Source organism: Triturus cristatus, chromosome 9 (genome assembly GCF_964204655.1).
Source record: "Triturus cristatus chromosome 9, aTriCri1.1, whole genome shotgun sequence".
Classification (NCBI taxonomy): domain Eukaryota; kingdom Metazoa; phylum Chordata; class Amphibia; order Caudata; family Salamandridae; genus Triturus; species Triturus cristatus.
The window spans coordinates 724,990,277-725,015,572 of NC_140592.1; the positions used below are offsets into that span (position 1 = coordinate 724,990,277).

At 46.4% G+C, this 25,296-nt stretch overlaps 1 protein-coding gene across 2 annotated transcripts in view; it reads right to left on the reverse strand.

The window, feature by feature from the left end:
- The window catches only part of EFEMP2 (EGF-like fibulin extracellular matrix protein 2), a 107,215-nt gene that overhangs the window by 66,131 nt on the left and 15,788 nt on the right, over positions 1–25,296 (reverse strand). For both annotated transcript variants that reach the window (XM_085625916.1, XM_085625917.1), the window contains exons 2-4: positions 24,495–24,585; positions 12,676–12,724; positions 11,450–11,692 (exon numbers count right to left, since the gene is read on the reverse strand). In XM_085625916.1, coding sequence (XP_085482042.1) covers positions 11,450–11,692; positions 12,676–12,724; positions 24,495–24,581 — 379 coding nt within the window. In that variant the 5' untranslated portion in view covers positions 24,582–24,585. The remainder of the gene's footprint in view (positions 1–11,449; positions 11,693–12,675; positions 12,725–24,494; positions 24,586–25,296) is intronic.

Consider the following 25,296-nt stretch of genomic DNA (forward strand, 5'->3'; position numbering starts at 1 on the left):
AGTTGCATCTTCAGTCAGTTTTGGCCAGCTGGGGTACCAGGTACTACTTGCTGCTGGGCAGATGACATCCACAAAGGACTCAGTGACTGAGCCCTTTCTTTTTGACCTCCTGGTCATGCAGTGCAGCTGTCTTCACATCGGGTGTTACAGATTCTTCTTCTTCCAAGGCTGATCAGGGTCTGTCAGGAAGGAAAGTTCTCTTCCTGGCCAATAGGACAATACCAACCAGCGATATACTGTTTCTGCCAAATGTCTTTTCGGGTTGGTGCACAGACCCCCTCTTTCAAAATCCAGGAGAAGTACACTACTGGTTGCATGAGAGTTACTATCTATAGGCGGGTTAATGTTGAATAGTGAATACAAGGCCTAGTGGAAGCGAACTCTGTGAACTAATAAAGAACTCTACTTCTACTACTATGCAGGGGGCTGTCGAGGGTGGGCATTGGGCCACCAAAGTGTTTTTCCGGCCCACAATAAGACGTAATGAGCTACTATGACAGGGGCTTTAACCTCTTTGTAACGGCAATTAGTAACCCATTGTTGCATGACTCTTTAAAACCCAATTAAATCTGTTTTTTAAAAAAATGAGGGTTACTATCTATCCTGCTGTGAGGGTGTGCAGAAGGCCAAGGCGAACCAAAGCATAAGATTTCCTGAAAATCTGAACAATTTCCCACTCCAGATAGAGTGCATTTTCCAGACTTTCTCAGCATGCAAGGGAAGCACCAGCATCAACTTATCAAACAATGAGTGTTAGATCCTTTGCCCTCAGATTATTAAACAATGCCCAGAAGAACAACCGATGGGGTATGGGGAATATGGTTATTGTGGCAGCCAGGCACACTCACTGGCAGGAAGCCGATGTTTGTGATGTCCGCACCTCAGCCCACTAGACAATTACAGATTTTGGGGCAGGGTTCCATCTATAACATAGAGGAAGGACAAATACAACCTAGTGAGGTACCACTGTTTTGTGCAGGCACTGCCTGTGTAGTGCCACACGAACAGTACAGAGCACACAACATACCAAACACAAAGCGAGAAAGTAAGGACAAGAGAGTCACAGGTAAAACTCCATGCACCTCTGGAACCATGACTATCTGCCACCAGCTCTTAGTCACCCCGCTACTTAGTTCGAAGGGGCAGCAGCCCTTCTTTAACCAAAGTTTGGTGGACACTTCAAGTGTATCCTCTGGACAAGAGAGACTTTCCCTCTGCTTGTGAACGTAAAAAAAATAATGAAACACGTCAGACTCACTGGACTCACAGATTATAGAGTCCACTGGTGTAATATATCGGGTTGGCTGGAAGAAAAAGTCAAGCATGGGAAGGGTAACACAGCTTCCACAGCTATACCAGGACTTTTTACCTTACTGTTCCATTAGCAACCACAACTTCTGTTAGGCACTTTAGACAGATTTAGCCCTCTCAACTTGTTATTATGCCTGAGCCAGCACTGGAGTAAATGGTGTCCAGTAGTAACCTTATGGCAGGTGATATGCCTTTGATGCCTTGGGGTAACATGATGTTTTAAGTAATAGACTGCTCAGATGCTGTACTCTTAGCATGAATGGCTGATTGACAGGAGTACATAGTGTTACTTCTTCAAACAAATCTTTTCTAGGTGATATGCATCTCTCTAAGTGTGGTAGAACCCAGGCTAGTGTATCGGTTTTGACAATACCTACTACTTATGGACCAAGAACGTTCTGATGGTTTTTGGTTCGGAGCGCGAGTTGGCTCTGAGCTAGATATTTGCAACATGAGGAGGATGGACATGATTCTCACTTTGATAGAAGGTTTAAATTTGAGAAAGTTAATAATTGGCCAACATGGTCTTTTAGGAGTGCTGCATGACTTTCCTCCAGTGAAGTCAATAACCTGTCTCATCCAAGTTAAAGGTCACCGATTGGGGGCGTGGCTTGGGTGCGCATGGAGTGAGACGTGTTCTATCAAGTCTTCGCTCCGGCGCCTCCTGAGAAAGCCTTTCTTCCAGTCACCGGGCCTGCTTTGCAGCCTTTGGGGCCCGGATATCTACAGGAGAGCTCGTTGGTGACATCTGCGGTGGCGGGGGCTGCTTGGGGGCTCCATTTCAGCCGAGCTCCTGGCCCTACGACGGTCCGATCTGCTCCGGCTGCCATTTTGAGCACTGGCCGCGGCGGACCCTTGATCGGCGCCTGGCGGCCTTTCCTATCGCTCCAGAGTGGCGCTGACGACGGCGGAGGGGTCCTGAGTGCCCAGACCTCTCCCGACCTGCGTGGGGCCCCGCGCTGAGACTGATACCCCCTGCTGGACCTTGGCACTAGTGGGAAAGTGCGGCGATCCTTCCTGCGGCCCGAGACGCCTAGCTGTGTGGGCGATCGGCCGTCCCCCCCGTGCCTCAGGAATACATCGGACTGCGTTGGACCACCTTGTGACAGGAGGTACCAGGACGGGAGGGAGCGCCTCTATGTGGGCAGTCGGTCCGGGTGAGCTCAAACTAACTCCCCGGCGCTGGACCCGCCATTTTGTCCTCTACTGCGGCCTATGCCTTCCCGGCCCCTGCGTCAGCGCTCCTACCTCTCCCCTGAGGCCCCGGCTTCAAGAGACGTTCCAGGCGGGGGAATGCATTAAAGGATTCCTCCCATTATCGCCTGACTTGGCTCCTTATGCTCTCTGGGCCCTGCTCTGCCGCGATATTGATTCGTATAGCCCCTGTGGGCCTTTCAAACCCTATGAGAGCCTGCTCTGCTCTAGCTGTCGCCTTGCTGCCTCCAAGACCCCTGGTGAGATCTCAGAGACTTCCTTTACTCCTCTGTCTGGTGGGCCCCCCCTCCTGGCCTATTCAGACTACTCATTGCTGCTGCGAGGCTGAAGTACCGACTTGTGGGGGACCTCTGCTGTGCTGGTTCTGCTTGGCAGTTGACCGACCACCCCTCCTCCGTCCTGCAGAAAAGCGTCTGCCTGTGCCTCCCTAAATCTCGCCGGCCCTTCGCACTTGGGAGCTGCTGATCCCTGTCTTTGTTCTGGGTGTTAAGAGGCACGCCATCCTTGCGTTGTGTGGTCCTCCACTGCCTTGCTGACTTGCCTCCGTCCCTCCCGGGCCCTGCCCTCGACTGGCGTGCTCTTGTCTTCCCTGCACTGGGTCCCCGACATCTCCGATCCTCGCAGGCATGCCTCCTAAGCATAGAGACGCTAAGGAGTCAGATGCTGCGGCCTCCCGTGAGAATCCAGTGACCTCCTTGTGGTCCAAAACGCTCCCTCACAGGCAGGAGGATCCTACTGCCTCGTTGGCACCCTCCGTGTTGCCTGCCTCTGGGTGCCCATCACCCAGGCCTATATGTCATCCTTCCTGCAGGAAATCAAGACTGAAATTGGCTCGATTTGGCAGGACTTCAAGGGTTGGTTACAAGACATCCGCAGGAAGGTCACTGAAATTTGCGATAGGGTTGATGGTCTTGAACGAACAATGGACGCCAGGACGGAAGATATCGACGGACTTTGGAAGAAGATGGCCGAACTAGAAGACCAACATATCATCCTACAGTTGAAACAGGAAGACCTGGAGAGCCGCAGTAGCATCCAAGGTGTCCCATTGGGAACGGAGGGGAAAGACATCCTGGCGTACACGGCGGACCTTCTCCATGCCATCCGCGAAGGTGAGGGCACCTCCTCGCCCATGCTCGATAGAGCACACCGGGTACCTGGCCCCTGCAATCGCTCTAACTGTGCCCCAGACATTATAACGAAGGTCCACTTTTTTGTGGACAAAGAAGCTATCCTCCGCAAGGTACAGGGAGTTCCAGCGGTTTCCTACAATGACTCTCTGTCCAAATCTTTCAAGACCTTGAACCTTCTACACGCTGACGGAGGAAAGCTTTTAAACCTGTGACAGACAAACTAAGAGACCTTCAGGTTAAATATCAATGGGGCCACCCTTTTGCTTTGATGTTTACCTGGGAGGGTAGACAGCGGGTTGTCCGGTCCCTACAGGAGGCTCAGCGTCTCCTCCATCTTCCTGTTGACTCTGACAATGATGACCTCCCGTCCTCTCGAGCACGTCCTATGGGCCCACTTCGGTCGGAGTGGTCCACTGTTCTTCCTCCTCGTCCAGACGCCTCTCCAGGGATCTTGAATCGTCTCAAGCTAAGCAGGAAGCCATCAACCAAGTTCGCTCCTTGAGTGCCTCCCCGTCTCTCACAAACTTGTTGCCTTCTACATTGCGATGTGCCTGGCTATGTTTTCACCTCGCTCCCAGTCCTGGGGTTCTCCCGGTCCGGACCTGGTGGCCGGATCCAGTTATGCTCTTCTTACATCTATGCACGGGACGCTGCCGGCGGGGGCTCTTCACCTCGTGTGTGCCCGCCGCCCCCCCTCTCCGGAGTCCTATAGGAGAGTGACTTCTCCAAAATGGTCCGCCTTCGGGAGCCCGGAATATTCCGATTAGACTATACACTGACCTGGCCCAGTTTGCCTGTTTTCTCTTTATTCTTTTTCTTTTCTCTCTTTCCTCTCTTCTGCTCCCCCTTCTATAGGTTCTTTTCGGATGCGCCTTTCTCAGAAGCTGGGTTGTAGTGTTATTTTTGGAATGTATGGAGGGATTATTGGTCACTGTGTGGGGCTCTATTTATTCTCTTTGCCGCTGTCCTCGTCGACCGGTCTCTACTCCTTTCCTGCGCAATTCTGGGGGGTGGTTGGTTTTCCAATCCTGGGGTCTGTCTCCTTTAGCTTCCTTGGTATGTACCTGGTTGGGTTTGGGACTCGCTATGTTCTGCGGTTTCCTGCTGCTGGGGTGCGCTATCCCCCTTCTCCGACACCATGACACACACTGTCACATTCCTCTCCCTCAATGTAAAGGGACTCAACTCTCCTAATAAGCGTTGACAGGTTTGGCACTATCTATTCCAACATGATCCTGACGTGGTTTTCCTACAGGAGACCCATTTGCTTTCCTCTGACACTCACCTTATGTCCCACCGCAAATACCCCACCCAATTTTGGGCAAGCTCCTTGTCCAAGACTGGTGGTGTGGCAATCCTTTTCAAGCCTGGCCGGCGTGCAGCGTCCCTCCAGTGCATAGCTGACGAAGACGGGAGGTTTCTCAAGATTGACATGACTTGGGGCCAGGGCTCCTGCACTTTCGTGAATATATACGCCCCCAACCAGAAACAGGATATGTTCTTGCGCCAGCACCTTGGGACACTACTACGCTCTCTCTCTATTCCTAATGTCCTTGGAGGCGATTTTAGTCTGGTTTAGAATCCCAAGCGTGATCGCACTGCGCAGGCACACCATGCGGCTGGGGCGATGTCGGCACAGTTGAAGAATGCCATTACTGACCTTGGTTTGGTTGATGCCTGGAGATACCTACACCCGGACACTCGGGCCTATTCCTTTTACTCTCACGTTAACCGTTCTTATTCATGAATTGATTATTTCTTCCTTTTGCTTTCTCTGGCCCATGTCCTATGCACGGCGGACATTTCGGACATTTCTATTTCTGGCCATGCTCATATTTTGCTTACGCTTCAACCCCCCACTCCCCTTGGTGACCCCCTTCCACGGTGGCGACTGCCCCCTCAAGCCCACCGAGACCCGGTGGATGTGGGAGACAGCCGTAAGGAGATTGAGTCTTTCTTTACTGCTAACTCTCTTACTGATACGCCTGAGGATGTCTGTTGGGACGCCTTCAAGGCTACTGTTTGGGGGGGGTTATCACTTCCATCTCTATTGCCCGGACCCGCGAGGCCCGTTTGGTGGAATTCACCCTCTCCCGAGACATTAAAGATCTGGAACAGAAAGATCATGCTTATCCGTCTCTTGCTAACAAGCACCATCTTGCTGTCCTGCGCGATCAACTGCGCTTACAACGCACTAATAAGGCTGAACGGTTGCTTGTCAACCTTAAGCAAAAATTCTACGTGGGTGGCAACAAGGTTGGTGCGTGTTTAGCAAGCCACCTGCGGGCCCAAGTTGCCCGATCTCACATTGCAAAGCTCAAATGTCCCAATGGCTCTTGGACTATCTCGGAAATGGGCAACAGTCGTACCTTAATGGCCTTTTATACGGATCTTTATGCCCACTACCCTTGCCCCTTGGAGGCGGTCGAGACGTTCCTCGATTCATGTCCTTGGGACCCTATCGATCCCTACTTCAAGGAATTACTCGATGAGCCTATTACCCATGGGGAAATTGCTAAGGCGTTAAAGCAGCTACTGACGGTCCTTGCGGTCTACCGATTGCTTTTTATCGGGTCTTCTACCCGCAAATGCGAGACCATTTACTCCATCTCTTTACTAGCTTTACTGACCATACAGGCCTCTCTCCTATGATGAATGAAGCGGAAATTGTGCTTGTCCCCAAGCCTGGCAAGGATCCGATCCTGGTGGCTTCCTTTCGCCCCATTGCCTTGTTAAATACTGATGCCAAGATATTCACCAAAATCCTAGCGAACCGGTTGGAGCCCCATCTTCCGGGCCTTATCGACCCTGATCAGGTGGGATTCGTCCGCCACCGGCAGGGTGCCGACAATATTCGGCGCATTGCCCACTTGGTGGAAAAGTCGCGTATCAGAAATATCCATGCCTGTCTGGTTTCCCTTGATGCCGAGAAGGCGTTTAATTGCGTGGACTGGGGCTTCCTTCGGGCAGTCCTTCTGAAGATTAGCCTGGGACCTGGATTTATCTCTAAATTGATGCATAACCTACCACTCGTATTCGTTTTAATGGCTCTACCACCGCCCCATCACTATCCACCATGGTACTCGTCAGGGGTGCCCGCTTTCTCCTCTAATATTCGCGCTTGTCGTCTAGCCCCTAGCTATTGCTATACCCCGCAATCAGGATATTCAGGGTATTCGTATGGGGGCGCGGACCATAAGGCTTCTCTCTTCGCCGATGATCTGCTGCTGTCCTTGTCCTCTCCGTCGACTTCTCTTCCCATAGTGGCTGAACTCTTGGGGTCCTTTGAGGCCGCCTTGGGCTATTGAATTAATCTGGCAAAATCCCACGCTCTCAATCTCACGCTTTCGGCGTTGGAGGTCCAGAGCTTGTGGGACCTGCTCCCGGTACAATGAACTGACGAGTCAATTCGCTACTAGGGCTTTGACTTAACTCCTACACTCTCTTCTTGGTCCTCATCTAATTGGCCTAGATTCCGAAACTCTGTCTGTGAAGAAATGCGTAGATGGGAAGGTCTCCCCTGGCGTGGTTGGGCCGCCTTCACGCTGTTAAGATGTCCCTTCTTCCTAAAATCCTTTATTTGTTCCAGTCTCTCCCTACTCCCATGCGGACATCCAGGCACTGCCACAAGATTTTACCAAGTTCATCTGGGGGAAGTCGAGTCCCTACTACTCTCATAAAATACTCATGCTTCCCAGATCTCGGGGCAGCCTGGCCTGTCCCAATTTGTTGGAGTACTATCGGGCTTGTCACCTCCGTTATATATTGGAATTGATCATTACTGAAAGTGAGAAACACTGGTTCCACATGGATCGGGCGGTGGCTTGTAGACCGCTGTGGGACCTCGCCTGGCTCACGCGTGAGGCACGTCCTTGTAGTGCCTATGTAGCGGCTCCAATGAGAATGGTCTTGGGGATATGGAATAGACTGGCACTTTCCCGGGGCCTTACGACTTTCCTTTCCCCCAACACCCCGCTCACACGCAACTCTGCGTTCCCCCCTGTTTTTCAGCCTCAGGCCTTTAAGGCATGGACCATAGAGGGTCGACGTGTTTTCCAAGATTTCTTTCAGGGTTCTGCCCTCCGTTCTTCTGATCAGTGTAAACAATTCTTCCATCTTACTGACAGTGCGCGCCTGCAGTATTGCCAATTGCGTCACTGGCTGTCTTCTCCCGCGTACTCCCGGGAAGTGACTCGGCAACTCACCCCCTTTGAGTCCCTGGTCCGTAGGTGCAACGGGTCTAGGGGCCTCATCTTTAAAACCTATTCTGTCCTTCAACACTCTGGGCATCTTCCGCTCCATGGCTATCAAATCAGATCTGGCTGCTGACATCTCCCTGGAGGAATGGGACCGCCTGTGGAAAGACATCCCTAAGGTGTACTGTAGCATTCCCCAGCGCGAATCCGCCTATAAATTGATGGCACAGTGGTATTATACACCTACTTGTCTCCACCAGATGTTCCCGAACACTCCTCCGATCTGCTGGAGATGCCGGACTGATAGAGGGGACTTCCTGCACATTTGGTGGTCTTGCTTGGAACTCACATTGTTCTGGAAGGAGGTCCTCAGCCACATTAAAGAGGTGGTAGGTTTCCAGATCCCTGCTACCCCGTCCCTGGTGCTTCTGGACATTCGGCTCGACACGCTGAAAGCCATGACCTCGGCACATTGGCATCTCATCCTTCACTTACTAGGAGCTAGGACAGTCCATTGCCTCTTGCTGGAAGCGGCCCCACCCCTGCCTATTTGCTGCATGGTTTCTTCGGCTGTGGGATGTCCTTTCACTGGAACTGCTTACTGCCCGTTGCACTCATACTGACACACGCTTTGATCGCATCTGGCGTCTACTTATACACCACCTTACTAAAACCGAACATTCCCGCTTGATGCCCCCTAGATTGCAGGCTCTGCAACTGTCTAACAATCCCTTAGAGCCTCTCTCTAGAGGCAAGAGACTGGACTCCCCGGAGTAGCCTGCTTTGCCTGCTGTGTGGACTCTTCGAGCCTTATGACTGCTGGCCTCCACTCTGGGTCTTGGCCTTTTCCCCTCCTCCTCACTCCCTTGGTGCATCCGCTTCTTCCCTCATTTTCTTTTCTGTCCTCACCATCTTTTGATTCCCCTCCCTTTTCTCTTCTTCTTTTTCTTTGTCTCCTACTTTCTTTCTCGTTATAAGATGGTTCTTATGTTATTTGCCGCAAAGTGTATTGATGCTGTCGCAGTACGACCTGTAGCTTCCACTTGAGCGGGGGCTCTTGCTCTGACTAGACTTTGTTAGCTTTGATCCACTGTTTGATTCCCAGGTTGCAGCTGTGTTCTTCCTTTATCGGACAATGACACCTTAGCTGGGCCTTTGCCTCTTGGCCCCCTACATGGCCTCTCCCTGAGGGCTGGTGAGAACTTTCTCTCTGATGTTGCCTTCTAAGTCTTGGACAGTCTCTATGCCATCATCACATATGTGTTGGAAAAATTTCGAAAACTGAATCTACTCCCTTTTTGCTGGGTCTTAAGTCTGATGGCTTACTTTGCCGATGAGTTTTGTTACCACCCTACCCTTGCCCTTCAATCTTTGTGGCATGTGTAATATTCTATTTGTTTGTATTCAATAAACAGATATTATAAAAAGAAAAAAAGGACCTTTGTACCCCGGTAATCTATGCCCTTCCTGAAGTGCATAAACATTCAAATAACCCTAAAAAACAAAAAAAAAAAAGTCACTGATTGACTGTTGCCAAAGCTGCCTGCTCAGTTGGGAATCATATCAATAGCTGCAGCTGGAAGCCATTGAAAAGATTATCATTTAACAACTAAAGCATGAAGCAGTCTACAGTACTTTGATTTTTTTTAAAACTGTGTTTCGCATTATTAGTCAGAAGGTTAGATTTTACCATCACGGTAACATTCACGCATGATAACCACAGTATGTCATAGTAGGTGGGCATCATTGAACTGACCCAAAAGAGGCCACTGAAGGCCTTTGTGGAGAGTGGCAGGGACTTTTTACTTTTTCCATCACTCCAGCCAGGCAAGACTCCAACCTCGAATGTGCCCATTTCTCTCAACCGATGAGTATGAAGGGGGCAGTATAACAACAGTCATGGCGTGCTGTTTTTTCCTGTGCTCCCCGAAAATGTAGTCACTATATCTGGCCACATGGTGCTTCTGAACGTTTGATCTCTGTTGGCTTTTCACACATTAAAAAAACATTCTTTATGTTCGGGATAGTGGTCATCAAGGTCAAATTAGACGAGATCTATGTTGCCAGCTTAGCCAAATGTCTCAAAATTGCCTTTTGCCCTTACTGCTGTGAGCTTTAATGCATAAATTACAGAGTGTTAATGGGAGCACTCATGCCCCATTAAATCATTCAACCTCGTTTTACTTATTTTGCTTTTGAAGAAGCCACAGCAGAAACCAATGTTATTTAGCATTACTTCCTATCTTTTGCTGCAGTATGTGATGTGAGCAACGCTTCCGCGGAATGCTAGTAATATTTGATCCCCTTGTTTCTCTGAATGGGATGTCAAAGTACCCTTAGACTCATTTAATTGATCTAAACCATAGACCTGAAGATTTTCTCGGTAGGACTCACTCAGAAATTCCACATCCTTTTATCAGAGCCTACCGAGGATCATTTGCAGAAGTTTGCCTGCAATGTCTTTAGCAGGAGACAATAAAGATACATGGTTTCCAGCAGGCGCAGGCAGGTTAATGTTGTGGTAGATAGTTCAATTAGTTCAGAAAAAAACAATTTACAAGTATATCAATTGGCTCAGGAACCCAACATGTTCTGGAGGTCCGTGACTAGTTCGAATCATTTGGTTTAAATTACATGTAAGAGCCAAATAGTTTAAAAAAAATAATTAGGGATATCACATAGGAAGGAAATAAGTTTGAAGAAAAAATTATGAATTACAGTTAGGGTAAGGTGAGATTTTTAGGGGATACCAGTAGTCTGGTCAGGGAGGAGGTGGTGTCCTTTGTAGTCACACATTCATCAAAAGGTCCACCATGCCCCGGAACCTAATCGTTCCCGCTCCTTGCCACCGGTACCCATCTGATACAGTGTTTTTGGACATACCTAGAGTCCTCATTAATGAAGGTGCTAACCGAGGAACTCTAAGGTATTTTTAGATTATCTGGATCCCGCTTTGTCTAGTAGATTTATTCAAGAACTCCCGCCAAGTCTTCAAGGAGATCAAATCAGCCCTAGTGGTACTATCTTACCAGGGTGTGGAGAGGATGCCAATGATGCAACATGACACTATTATCTCTGTGAGGCATCCTCTTCTATAAAGGATGTCTTTCCCGCTTAATCAGAATCTTGCTATATATACCTAAACAAATACTCAACACTTTCCTAAAATCTAGGATTTTGGCTACCTTCTGATACTTTGTTTTATCTTATTAGCAGCGTACCTTGTTAGGATATACTAGTGTTGTGTTGGAGGGACGTATGGAACCATTTCCTCTACCTCTCTATTTTGTGGTAATACTTCTACGTGAGTCCTCAATGCTGTATAGATTAGCAAGCAGGCACAGGGCCTTTATCTGCAATACTTCATTGTTACAGCAGTCACTGGCAGGGAGGGCATTTACTGATAATAAAAAAGTTGAATGTACAAATAGAAGCCAAAGGCAATAAAGATCACTGAATAGTTAAATATCGATGGCTTGTCTGTTCAATCTCACTTTTTGAAAGTGCAAAAAATATACTTCTTTTATTCGGTTCATCTCAGATAAGAATGCACAGGTCTGGGAATGTCATCAGAGTGAAACTCTCCTTACTTACCCACACAGGAATTTGGTTCCTGGGCATCCGGCTCGTAGCCCGGTGGACAGGGGTTTTCGAAGTGCTCCCTGATCACAGGTGGTTGTGGTGGAAATGGGCGTGGTGCAATGGGTGGCGGTCCCTCCGAGTGGGCGTCATTGATGACGGAGGCAGATCGAGGCAGGCAGAGATAGCCCCCATAGTGGTTGATGCACTTCATCTCCCCCTTGCAAGCATCTGGAATTGTCTCACACTCATTGACATCTAGAGAGGAAAGGATATGATTACAGGTAATTATGTTTTGTTATGTTATTCATATTTGTATAATGCCATCTATGATTAGTATAGTATCATATTTTTTGTCTAGATCTGAGTTCTCCTTTTGTGTGGTTCTGGGTTACCATTGACCCGTTTGGTGCTACACGTTGCTCACTGATGAGTGGCTGCCGTTAGTAGGGATTTGTTTTCTAGAAGCCTAATTTACCAGTGGTTTTTGTTGGCTAATATGAAAGTAAAATGAATTTGATCTAAATAAGGCTCTTTGAAGTGTGTTACATGCATAGATGGATGTGGTCAAGGACTTTGCATGTGTTTTTGGAATGAGTGGTCACTTGTCCGTTGCTAGGCATGTGTTTGTTTCTTAGCGAGGCCTCACTAGCCATAAATGCTGTGATGACATAAGGATGGTATTACGTGCTAATAACCATGATACCATTGGAAAGATTCTAGATTTGACAGTCACTCTCTGGATAGATGATGCTACGGTTCCCTAGGAGTGGGACTCCCTTTGAGTTGTGCATGCTGTACAACTGTGAACATGAGATGCTTATGTGCTTGGTGAGAGTTACGATCTTAGGTCCTCATGTACGTTTAATGTTTTGAAGAGTGCCTCCTCATGAACTGCCTTAATCTGGTGGTAGAGACCTTATGTAGTCCCCTTTGATCATTTTACTGCAACCAACCTTCTCAGTAGCAGTTTCTTGACCTGGAAGAACGAGATTTAAGCCTACGTCACTTTTCAACAAGGCACCGTGGCAGCTCAGTTCTGAGAATCCAAAGTTCAGCTTAAAAAGTATGATCTACATTTAAGTTTAGAAATTCCATACTTCTGTAGGTACGCTTTGTTGAAGGATTTAACTGTTCCCTATCTATGCAGACTTATTTTTGAATAAGAACAGCAAACTTTATTACCAGTGGGATCAGACCTCCTCTGGTTAAGCACACTTTGAGGAATTGCCGACTCTTACCTTTGCAGTGCTGCGTCTCCCGGTCCCATGTATATCCTTCTGTGCATTCCTGCAATGGGACGAATGTATATGATTATGAGATTGCAAATAATGTGTTATTCCAATTCACAGTTGACCATGTTTAAGCATCCAGCAATAGCGAAATCCACAATGCACTGAGACCTTTTACCACCCTACTTTTTAAGTCTGGCTTAATAGCTCAGTTGTCTGTCGACCTTCTGTTACCAACTCTTTACCATATATTTAAAGTGGTGTTGGCTCCACCCCACAGCAGTATTACCTTCTCACCTCATACTATCGAATATTTGGTGTATCGTTCTGTCTCTATAGTATGTTTAAATCCAATGCATGAGGGACTGTTTTACAGCTCAAAAGTATATTGCATAATTACAAATTAAATTATTTATATTATAGATGCATTCTTTACAGAAAGTGATTGTGTTTTGTTTAGTTTTTTCACTGTGGCACAGCTGGGGTTTTTAAACTATTTTATTTAGGACTCAAAATGCAAGCCAGACCAATTGATTTTGCCAATGCTTTCTCCCCTGCCTCTCCTTCCTATCTTTATCTTCTTCCTTCTTGCCTCATTTCCTTCCTTTTCATCTTGGTCAAACTCTGCTGACGAAAATTAAGTCATGTTTCGGAAAGTGAGTGCTATGTTTTACACGTGTAAATGTATTTCTCGTCCTAGTTACGCCAGGAGCTTTTGTGCAGAACTTTGTAAACGATGCATGGAGTTCTACACATATAGGAAGCAAGTTTAGTGACTTTACAGTGGGAGGAAGTGGCATCTGTCTTTTTCTGCTGTTCCTTTTCTGTTCTACCTCAACAGTAGGTAAAGGCATAATGTTTGTTTGGGAGCATGGAGGGGACACGTTACTTTAGGGCACCTTCGCTTTGTTCTAGATAGGCATTAAACTACAGTTTGTTCCTTCGCCTTCAGAATGCACGTGGCGATCGTGGGAGGTGAACGCGCTAAACAGGAAGTCCTGTTTCAAGAACATTCCAAACTGGGAAGAGATCTCCTCGGATCCCCGATCCGTGCCTCCCTGGAAGTAGTTCTTGTTCGGTCCAGAGTGTCAACGTGCGGCTTGGCGCGCGCTGGCTTGGCACTGGCCCGGGGCGTTATCCTCCTGCGGGCTGCTCTGCACCCACCCGTTGATTTTCTTCCACCGAGCGCTGAATGTGTTCCAAGTACAGCCCGCAGGCCGCCATGACTCAGCCCGATGGAGAATGCGGCAGCAGCGTGTGTTTGAGCAATGCTGGCGCGCGAGGGATGGCCGACCCCTCGTGACCGGAGCCAAAACCCAGTGCTAGGGTGCTGCAGGCATCTCAAGAATGTGAAAAGTGGGCACCGTGCCAAGGAACATTGGCAACCACTCCTTATCCACAACATGCAGCGTCTTTAGCGTTTTGGAGCTCGGTGAAGACATTATAGCACGAGATGCTAAAGATTGCCAAATCTTGGTGTTTTCGCCACTGCTCCAAGGCAGCCCGTGCCTCCTTTAATCCCCAGATCCGCAGAGGGTGCATGGTTTAATGAGGCCTGAGGGGAGTTTAATCTCTATATGATGCCCTCTCCTTGCAGCCGTCAACTCTGCTGGTGAGAGGGATTTCAGCCTCCGTGCCCATTCAATTATTGGTCTCTTGTGCTTCATACGGTCAGAAAAAGTGGGAAAACCTTAATTTACTCCGAGCTGTATGCAGTATGAAAGAGGCAGAGGGGGTCCTACGGTTTCGCAGATCCATTTGTTAAATATTTCATCGTTTTAGGACTACGAGCACAAAACAAAGGCTACATCTAGAGAGGGTGAAGAAATGAACAAACCAGGGCCGGTTCATTTACATAAGGAACAGAAACCCCATTGGATAAAGACTCATTATTCTATACTGCGTTCGACATTAACTCGCAACAATAGGTATGGGCAAACACATGCAGGTGTTACCACAGGAACAGAGGGGATGGCGGGGGGCACGGGGAGACCAACCGCAGAGCTGTCCTTCATTTTTGAATATTCTTCAAAATTGCTAGCGGAATAGGGGCATTCTTTGAATGAATGGGCAGCACAGCCCAGTGATTCATATGTGTAGTCCCAGGTAAGTGGTGGGTTCAGAAAGATAAATTGGGCATGTTAGTACCAGGGTCACCGACTTCTGAAATGTCTTAGCTTTAAAGCGTTTGTGCTGTTAAAGGGTCAATAAATTTTCTTGGTGATGTTATGGTCCTGTATTTCATTAATAAAGATAATTAACAGTTCATGGTAAATTAGGGCTATTGTGTCCTTGTATTGAGCCGTGTTTCTATTATTGTCCATCTGGTTGCCAACTCCGCACTTGAGAATGTGGAGACTAGCAGTGCACTATGAGTGTCTTGTCAATTTACCCCAATACTTTTCAGAGAAAAACATTTTAATTGAGAGCATTTTGTTGAAATAGTCTACAACTGAAAAATAATATCAGAGAAATAGAACTTATCAAAATTTGGATAATAAGGTGAGGGACGGACTAGGATTTGGGAAAGTGACAGGGTCAGGCCGAACAGTCTGTGGGGAAGAATGAAGGTTAGTTCGGGTGGTAGCAATGGAGAGAGATGAAAAGCTATTGTTGGAGTCCAGGTGAGTCTAGGCATGGTAGAGGCTAGGGTGAAGGTAAGAGTACACTGGTGGAAACTAGCAAGGTTTAGGTATGGTTTATTAAGGTTCAGGTAGGATTAGAAATGTGGTCAAGTTTAGAGTTAGGTACAAGGTGTGGGTGAGGTTAGGGTTCTACAATGGTCAGGATTCTGGATAGGATCAAAGCTTAGGGCTAGGCTTTCACATGTTTTAAGAACATTTTTGGGCCCATAGATAATTGAATTATTTCAAAAGAAGAGAGAATACTATAATGCACAGGATAACTTTAAATAGTTTTAATTTACGTTGCAATTTCATCTCAAGATGTAGCAAACTGTGCCTTTTTCACTGAAATGCCTTTCAAGGAGAAAGTGTCTCCAATTGATATTTCTCTGAAATGTACTTAAATGAAGTTACATAGATTTTCGCTATGAATGTAGGGCTGATAGCTGCTATGACACAAAAGAGATGATTTTTTTCAGGGGACAAAAAAGCACCTGGAAAGGAGGTGAGACCTTCTGAACATTTGAGGAAGACTAGGATACGTTCTCCCAGAACGTGAGCATCAAAACAAATAAAGAGTCTGTCTGCCTAAGCTGAGAGAAACCCACTGGCAGATTTACCGCCTTGGGTATTTCGATACACAGGAGAGGAGAAACTCTTTCTTTTATATACAACCCTCGCTCACTGTAGTAGTGACATGCTTCATTATCAGGTTCATACTGGCTGCTAAAAACCAAGACGAGCTCGACAGTAATCCTGGGAGCTCTTTGTATATATACTTTTTTGTGACCAGTGGTTAATATTAAAACTTTAAAATGACTCATCCACGTCCAGGTATCCCTTTATTCGTGTGGTGGTTGGGCACAATAAAAATAATTATCTTAATAATTATAGGGCAGTGCAATCAGGGAGTGCAATGGTCCTATGACCTTCAGTTTGTCAACATGTTTCTGCCCTATTCTTATGGCTAAAAAATGGCCACTGTTGTTTTTGGGAATCAACGGTTTCCTTAACTTTGTGTTTTTTTAACTAGATGGAACACATGATATTCTCCACACCTGAGGGCAGGGTAAGTCTCCCCTGTACGTGCCTCTGAGAGTATACTCAGCCCGGCCAAGTGAGACTCACTACAGTCAGTAGTGGATCCCAGACAGCATGACGTTTTTTTTCGGTTTTATTTTTATGTGGGCACTTAAGGTTATTGGCTGGCTCATACTGTGTTCCTGGTAGTAATCAGGGCGGGTTGGGGTTTCAATTCCCACCAGGCTTTCGCAACACGACTCGCACCGCATTTGAGACTGCGTTTCCCAACCAACATTCACGGCACACAACGCCTCATCCGCACACATGAGCTCCATCACTTTCAGGTGCGAGTAATACTTGACAATAAAGGCACTCCCCAGATGTCATTTTTTTTTATACGGCAAGTCAGACAGTGTGATACCAAGTAGGTACACAGCAGTTTCGGGACCCTCGACATTGTGAGTACAGGACTTCGTTCCTCATGTAGCCAATGTGCAACTTTTTCCTCATTCTATAGCCCTCTAGACCTGCAGCTAAGAGCAGCAATTTTTAATCTGCATATCAAATGTCTTTGTTTTCTGACCCAGAGAGACATTGGCAGTAATCTCTCAACCGCAGCACTCCAGACTAGCAGTTCATAGCGTTTTCTTTAAAAGAATGTATGGGTTTGTTTGTCTTCTCATATACTATCCCTGTACACCTTAGTGTTTGACCACAGGGCCAAAACACCATCCACACCCCGTGGGGCTTGATAATGACACCTGTACGGGTAAGGTTTGTAAAAAAAAAGTGATTTAATATGCATGTCTATTTTGTTCAAGATGCGGGGGAAGAGGTGTGGCGCCGCGGCCAGGGCGACTGACTCCGGAATCTGAGGATCATGGTTCGATCACCGGCGGCAGATTAGCCCAGCACCATGTGACTCTGGGCAATAGCTTGCTTAATCTTCCCGATGGCCCCCAGCGCCTAGAGACCCTTACGGGTGATTGTTCGCGCTTTACAAATGTGGATTATTATTACCACGCACACCGTGACATATGCTATTTTAAATCACGCATGGCTTGCAGTGACCCATTACCACGCACACCGTGACATATGCTATTTTAAATCACGCATGGCTTGCAGTGACCCCTATTATCACAATGTAACAAAAGCAAGTGTTCCCATAGAGTATTCGTCATTCTGACAGGTTACACAAGACCAGATGTGCACTTGTTCATAACAAACAGGCATAGTATGAACAGTACGTGAGAAACCCACACATAGCATGCTTCGTACATGTATACTCAGGTATTTACCATGTTGTGACAGCATAAAACCTGTTTTTCTGTTCCCACAGGTACCATGCATCTAGTATTATAGTACCAGTCTCGTGACAGGCATTTAGCCACCACTGTTGCATGCCAAGATATGTGCATGCAAGAATTATTTACCCATTTATAGTTTCACACCAGGGCAGAGATGGTTATTTTGTCCTGACGAATGCCCAGGACCGTTTTTTGGCCGTAAGAATAGGGCAAAAACATATTGAAAAAACTGAGGGTGATAGGAACATTGCACTCATTGATTGCCACTCTCTATAATTATTAAGATAATTATTTTTATTGTGCCCATTCACCCCACAAATAAATACCTGGTGGTGGATGTCATTTTGAAGTTGTAATATTAACCTCCAGTCACCCCAAAAAATAATTTTATATATATATGTTCACTACTTACCTGCTGGGAGTGCGGCTCACCTGGGGGCAACCTTTTTCTTTCACATATTGCGTCCTGCATGGTTGCGAGTTGGCACCGCCGCGAGAAGCGGTCCGTTGCTGGAGGACTACTCAGTAAAGACATGGAGTAGCAGGGGATTGTTGGCACTGGGGAGAGTATGAAGCCTGTAAACTGGAACGTTTTGCTAAGGCTGCAGCCTGCCAACAGCCCACTTGGGAGGTAATGCTAAAGGACTTCCAGTCCCATAATGCTAAGGGATATGCTCACCTGAGCGTGTTTGTGTTCTAATTAAAAAGGGAAGTTTCTGGAAATCCGGAGTGTTGGTGGTTACTTGCAGTTACCTATGATTAAGAGCGCACGCTTGAAAGGCGTCAGGACTGCTGAAGGCGCGAGGGTGCACCGCCTGACTTTCCCTGATCACTATTTACCTGCTGGGAGTGCGGCTCATCTGGGGGTAACCTTTTTTTTTTTTTCATATATTTTTTTTTTTCTTTTCTTTTTTTTTCTTACAAAGAGTTCCTCGGAATACGTTCCTGGTTTTTAGCAGTCAGGATGAACCCGATGATGAAGCATGCCACTACTGAAGTGAATGAGGGTTGTGTATAAAAGAAAGTGTTTCTCTTCCCTTGTGTCTCAAGATACCCAAGACAGTATTTCTGCCTGTGGGTCTCTCTCAGCGTGGGCAGATGAATACTTTTTTTGGTGTTAGCTGTTATCAACAGACCTTCTTATCAATCTAGCCATCAGAATTTCCCGATTTTCTCAAGGTGAATGCATACACACACAGGGCTAACTCTTCAATAGGGCAGTGAGTGAGTGCTAATGTTTTCAAAACCTTTCAACACAGCGAGGGTGTGTAGTTTCATGCTCATGCGAGTGATGCATGTAAATTATGCATGGGGGAAAAGCCAGTTTCCTACAGCTGTGTGCCTTTGTACTGGTTTTGAATTCCCAGGAAAAGAACTTTAAGAAGTACGTATAAAATGGCTGCTGATGATAAGGTCATAAAATAGGAGAACAACTGTAAATTGAGTCTTTGGTCGTTAAAGATGTGATGACGGAGATGTTTATGATTTAACATTGCCTCAGAGGTGAGGAATGCACCAGGTGTGAAAAATACCATAAACAGGCCATGCTCTAGCCTGCTTAAAGGGACCCTATTTTGCAGGGCTAGCGCCAGAGGGAGCAGAAAAGGTGCGCAGGTTCCTTTAGAAGAAGTTTAGTGCTCTAGAGGTGACAGACTTTCCCGGTTGCAGATCAATCATGGAATTTTTGGAATGTCAGCTATGAATGGTATAAGCCAGACTTGAAGCGTATATGGTTCTCAGTACAGTCATGAAGTGGTAGTGGGCATATGAGAATCGCACTCAGTCATACATTCTGATGGTTAGAGACCAGTGGATACCAGAAGGGCCATGAGGTATGGGCTGGACGTGGCATTTATAGGAGCACTACAAGTAAATAAAATAAAAAATGGAAATCCCAGCCTTCATAGCTGTGATTACATCCATTTGGGTTCATAATCTAGCAAACTGTTAGCCCCCAAGAGAGAGTGAATATATCTCAGTCCACAATTTCGAGATTTCTAGTATGATAGGTAGCCAACATTTATGGGGATCCCCATGTGCCTGCACGGGTAGGAGTATATGTAAGAAAAATATGTAAGAGGCAGGATATTGCCCCACTGTTTGAGGTGCTGTTAACTAGAAAGAACATAGCAGTGGGTGGGGCAGCAGGTGTTGCATGGTCTGCTCACAGACAAGGTGGAGAGAGCTCATCAAGGAACTATGGTGTTCATGCGCAAATGGAAACTATGACAGGCGAGGGAAGACATGAGAGTGTATGTAAAGTGCCCTCATTGAATATGTGTAGCATTGGTATGCCTAGAACTGGGGTCTATTGCAGAAGTCATCAAACTATGGGCTGGTGGGAAACTGTTGCTCTCCACTAGTTACATCACACATGAGAATTATTTTTTTTTAAAAATGGTGCCACCATGGTTTTTGCAGAAACAAGCCACCATCTGCAGAATAGAACCCATTAATAATGATGGAAAACATGGCATAGGGTGCTCAAGGCAGTTCAGTTACCTAGATTTTAAAAAAGGTTCATACTTTTTCTCTTGGATACTTCTACCATGTTCCCAGGGTGACAAGTCTGAGAGCTAGTCTGTGAATTTGTAAAAAAAAAAAAAACAGTAAAATCCAGTATTTGTAAAGCGCACGGCTACCCAGAGGCATCCCGGCGCTGGGGGCTGTCGGGAAGATTAAGCGAGCTATTGCCCAGAGTCACATGGTGCTGGGCTCACCTGCCACCGGTGCCGGGGATCGAACCGTGAGCTCCAGTGTCCGGTGTCAGTCGCCCTGGCCGCAGCGCCACACCTCTTGTGGCCTTCCTCTCTCTGAAGTCTGTGATACTTTAAGCATGTGTTCACCTATACTCTCTCCATGAGGAGATGTGTCTATCCTACCTGATAAGTGGATGCATGGCAGAGCATTCAATGGAGCCGCGGGTTATTGGCAGGTCTCCAGAGATGATGGGGGCTGTATTACTGACTTGATAGTACCCTCTGGTCTGGGTGATTGTGCCAACTGCACTGACTGGTGCTGTTGGCAGAGAGGGCTGTCACAGCTCTTGCAAGGAGCAGAGGAAAGGACTGATTTAACCAGGAATCGGTGAAGCGAGGTGGAGCTTTCTACTAGCACTCCTGGCTTGACAATGAGATTCCTTACCTCTGGGACCCATATACGAGTGAGCTCGGCTGAGACATCTACACTGCACCAGGTATTTTACGTCTGTCTTCACAGCACAGATACCTGCAAGACGTAGTCTTACCAGATCTTTAACATTATTTTAGAGTGGGCTTTGACTCCACCCAAAGAAGTATTAACCCATCGCCTCATGTTATTGGCTGCTTGGTGTGACATTTTGCTTTCCATAGAGGGATTACATTGCAGGGTATCAGGAACGTGTTTCCACCTGAATATTACACTTATTCATCACAAATTCATTTATTTATCTCAAACAAGCATTTTATACAAAAATAAATCTTTTTTTCCATTTTTATCACTGCAATAGGTTTTCAAAAATATTTTTGTCTGGACTCTAATGCAAGCCATTGCCCCACTACCTTTACTACAGCCATCACTACCCCCACCATTTCTACCATTGCTGCCGCCATAACAATTAACCATCCCACCTGTTACCACCACTGTTCTACTAAACAAACTTATTACCACTATATCCCCAACATCACTATTACCATAACCATCACCATTACCAATACTACAGAATTTGCGCTTGCATTTTTTTGCATGCTTTACCACATGAAAGCCAGACCTGGTTTGCCATTGTATACTGTACTAATTGTAATGGATAAGAAAGGCAAATCACATTGTTAGGTAAATGTCGTAGCTCAGCAAAGTGCTGAGGTCTGATGATGGAAATGGTAGGTAGTTATAATGTACCGCAGCTCGACAAACTAGTCTTTGATGTTTGGAATAAAATTGTGTCAAGTAACATTGGAACTCCAGGAGGAGGGAATATTCCACATTGTTCTCTGAATTGAAGTCCACTCTAAAAGCAATCTGAACATGATTACCCATCTAATGGCTACCGACAACTGCCTGGCAACTGAACTCAAAGCCAAAATAAAGACTTTGAGAAGTTTTCTTGGCCAAATTACATTTGCATCATTGGCCTCCCTAAGATGCTTTTTTGAATGGAAAAAGGGAACACTGGAAGCTTATTCCAAAAATAAAAGATAATCTCAACATCTTAATTCACTGGTCTGGCAGACGTCATCAGACCTTGGTTCCATGCCCTGGTTGTGAAGGACAACCATAGCCACTTCTGTGCCACTTTATTAACTGCAGACTGAGATATCATTTTTAAGAGCGCGAGACAACCGTTAGGCAATTGGCTAGCCTTCACACCTGCAAAAGGAGTTTAGTGTATTGAGGACATTTGTGTGAATGGACTTAAAAGTTCAATGTTGTTTCCTTCCTAGTTAAAGATCACTCACCCAGACGAGTTCAGTCTCCTCCTTATGTTACAGCTAGCAATGGATTTTCTGGTAATGAACTGGAAGAGGCAAGCATAGTTTTGCACTTGCTGTGCTAGTGTTAACTAGATCTCCTGAAGCAGGGGAGTGCATGTTCTAGTCGGCGGAGGGATTTGGCCTTCCGATGTTACTATTTTATGCAAGTATTGAAAGGGCTTTTTAAAGAATGTATTCACTAATAGAATGTAGCACCTTTTGTTGTCTAGTTCTGGGGTGTAGACTGCTAGTGCCGAAATATGGGAGCGCTTGTTTGTTACAGACTTACCTCTTCCGACATGTTGCCATTGACTCTAGTATTTGCGCCGGGATGCCCTCGGGTAAGCTGAGCGCATTATAAATTTCATATTATTATTATTATTAGTATGTGGAATTAAGGGGCTAATGATTATAGGTGGAGTTCTTTCATACTTTTGTATCAGTTTTATTTTTAACAAAATCTTAAATTGACAGGTCACAGAGGGGGATATTAGCAACAACTTGCGATATTTATCTCAGCGCGTTTGTTTTTATCGCCGCCTATCGCTGGATAGTTTCGCGGAGATAACACGCTATTAGCAACGTTTATCTCCACTGTGATAAAATATCCAGCGATAACGCCATGGTGGACTTAGCCTGACAATCCACCTTCCATTGAGGAAACAGTTAAGTCATGTTTTTAGCAGATGTTAAATACTAGCGATAATCGCGCTTAGCGCAACTTTTTGTTATCGCTTCGCCTGCATTGCAAATAGGGGGAAATTGTGTTAGCGACTGTATTCAGTCGCTTTTAGTTGGGAACGCCTACCTTGCATCTCATTAGCAATAATTATCGCTGGCATGCAAGGCGATAGGAAAACCGTCCGCTATTGCCAGAAAGCTGTTGCTAACGCCTGTTAGCGACAGCTTGCTGATAGGGTGATAAAAAAATCGCCGCTTTAGAGGCCAAAAGTGCAACTAAAGCGGCGATAAAGCCCTTGCTAATATGACCCAGAGTTTTCTAACTGTTTCCTAATGTGTTGAATTAGTTTGCTTGTTTTTTTCACATATGGGAGGATGTTGCAAGACGTTTGGACAGCTGCATGCATAATAATCTAAACGCTGCCATTCTGTTTTGATAAAATCATTTAAGTGTAAGAATTATAGTGTTGCTAAGTGAACAGTATTTTACCAGCATTGCTGTTTTTAGGTCTCGCCTGACCCAGCGCATGCGCTGGTCTGGCGAGACTTATTGAGAGGGCTCCAAAAAGTGCTACCAGGCCAGCCTAGAGCTACAGTGCATGTGCTCGGGCGCGCGCGCCGCGCTTTACCGCGATTACTTTCACTTTCGCGGCCGGACGGCCGCTTTGATGTGTGATTGCGATCACTTTCGCGGCCGCTTGGCATAACCAATAGGTCTCGCTTTTGGGACCTTATAAGTATTTAGTTATGCAAATGTTGCATGGCTAAACACTTTTAAGGTCCCAAAGGCGAGACCTATTGGCTATGCCAATGCCTGTTTTATGTCGAAGTTAGTAAAAAACACTGGAAAAATGTGTCAAAATCAAGTGTGTTCCTCCTTTGAAGCGAAAACTCAAAACAACAGGTAGCAAGAAGAAATAACTTCAAAAGCAATTTAGATGTTAACTGTTCCTCGACGATTTCTGGGCCCCCCTCACTGCCTACTTGTTGACCAATCCTGATCTGGTTTGACTCTGAGTTAACATTGCTCTCTCCCTCTGTACACTATAGCAGACTTTGCGGGCTGACCCATAGGTAGCCCCGATGGATATTTTGGTGTGAAAATCATCTTGCGCCCTAATGCCTCTACTTCCGGTCTGGCTCACTAACCTTCCTTGCGAACAGTGTACCCCGTTGCCATTGCTTCTATATCATGTATGTATCGCTATTGAACCACATGTGTTATTGTACTGTATAGGACCTCTTTTTATTCTGCCTGTGGGATGGGTGGGGGGGGGGGAGGTTTGGGGTGTATTTTGATTGTTGCATTGTAACAGTATTATTGCCATTGATAACAATGTACTCCTTGAAAATTAATAAACAAATTTTAAAAAAAAAGTGTTCCTCGACGATTGTTCAATCTCACAGAGACAGAATTGCCCTGTTAAAATGAGAAAGGATGATTTCACATAATCTCTTTTTAAAGTAGCAGTTTATTTTCGTTTCAGAATGACAAAACATGACCCAATGGGCGGTAGATATTTCTAAGAAAGGTAGCGCCCCTATTGTTGTAATGTTAGATTCTTCCAAAGTAAGAGGATGCCGGTACGTAAAAGCTAAGAGCCTGGCAGTGTCATGTTGTAGGAGGCACGCCCCACAAATGCTCGTCACTCTATATAATAACTATAAATATGTGACCCTGGTGTGGGGCCACCGCCCTTCCGGCGCCTGGTGTGTCGGCGGGCTCTTGGCTGCATTCTTACCGTGTAGCTGTCGGGTTCCTCGTCCTCCTGTGAAAGGGCAGTGCCCAGCAGCAGTGAGAGCAGCACAAGACGTGGCGTCATTTCCATCTTCCTGTAAGAAATATGAGGGGGGTAGATATGAGAAGCAATTATGCCTGCCGAGTCCCTGATAGACCTTGAGATTTCCTGAAGCGATTCCAAGGCCCGGTTTAAGACCAGGCTTTCTTCACTGTTTATGTTTTGGGAGCATGGTACTTCGAGTCGGTTGCATAGAAGGTCCAGGGTAGGTCCAGACGAAATTTTAAATTTAACCACAACTTTTGTGAAATTCACAAAATTTGTGTTCTGGCAAAATTCATAGGGGCAGATTTACAAGCCCCTTGCGCCTCATTTACGCTGCAGTTGCGTCACTTTTGTGACGCAGCGGCAGCGCAAATCCTGCGCCATGGTGCGGGGTACTTACAACGTGACGCATCTGGGAGATGCGTCACGTTGTAAAGGCCTGCGCCACATGTAGGCGTTCCTGCACAGGGGGGCGTTCTGGCGCAGGTACGCCTCCTAAAACTGGCTGAGTGAAATCTACAAGATTTCACTCAGTCACTTTTAGGCCCATGCTGCGTCAAAACCCTGCGCCTGCCTGAAGCAGGTGTAAGGATTGACGCAGCATTAACAAGATAGGGCCCCCCAGAGCATTGCTGGAGCTGCGTCGCGCTTGCGACACAACTCCAGCAATGCGCCACTTTTACGGCACAGATGCGTCACGCATCTGTGCCGTTTTTGCCCAATGGTGCGCCACACTGTAAATGCAGCGCATCCATGGTGG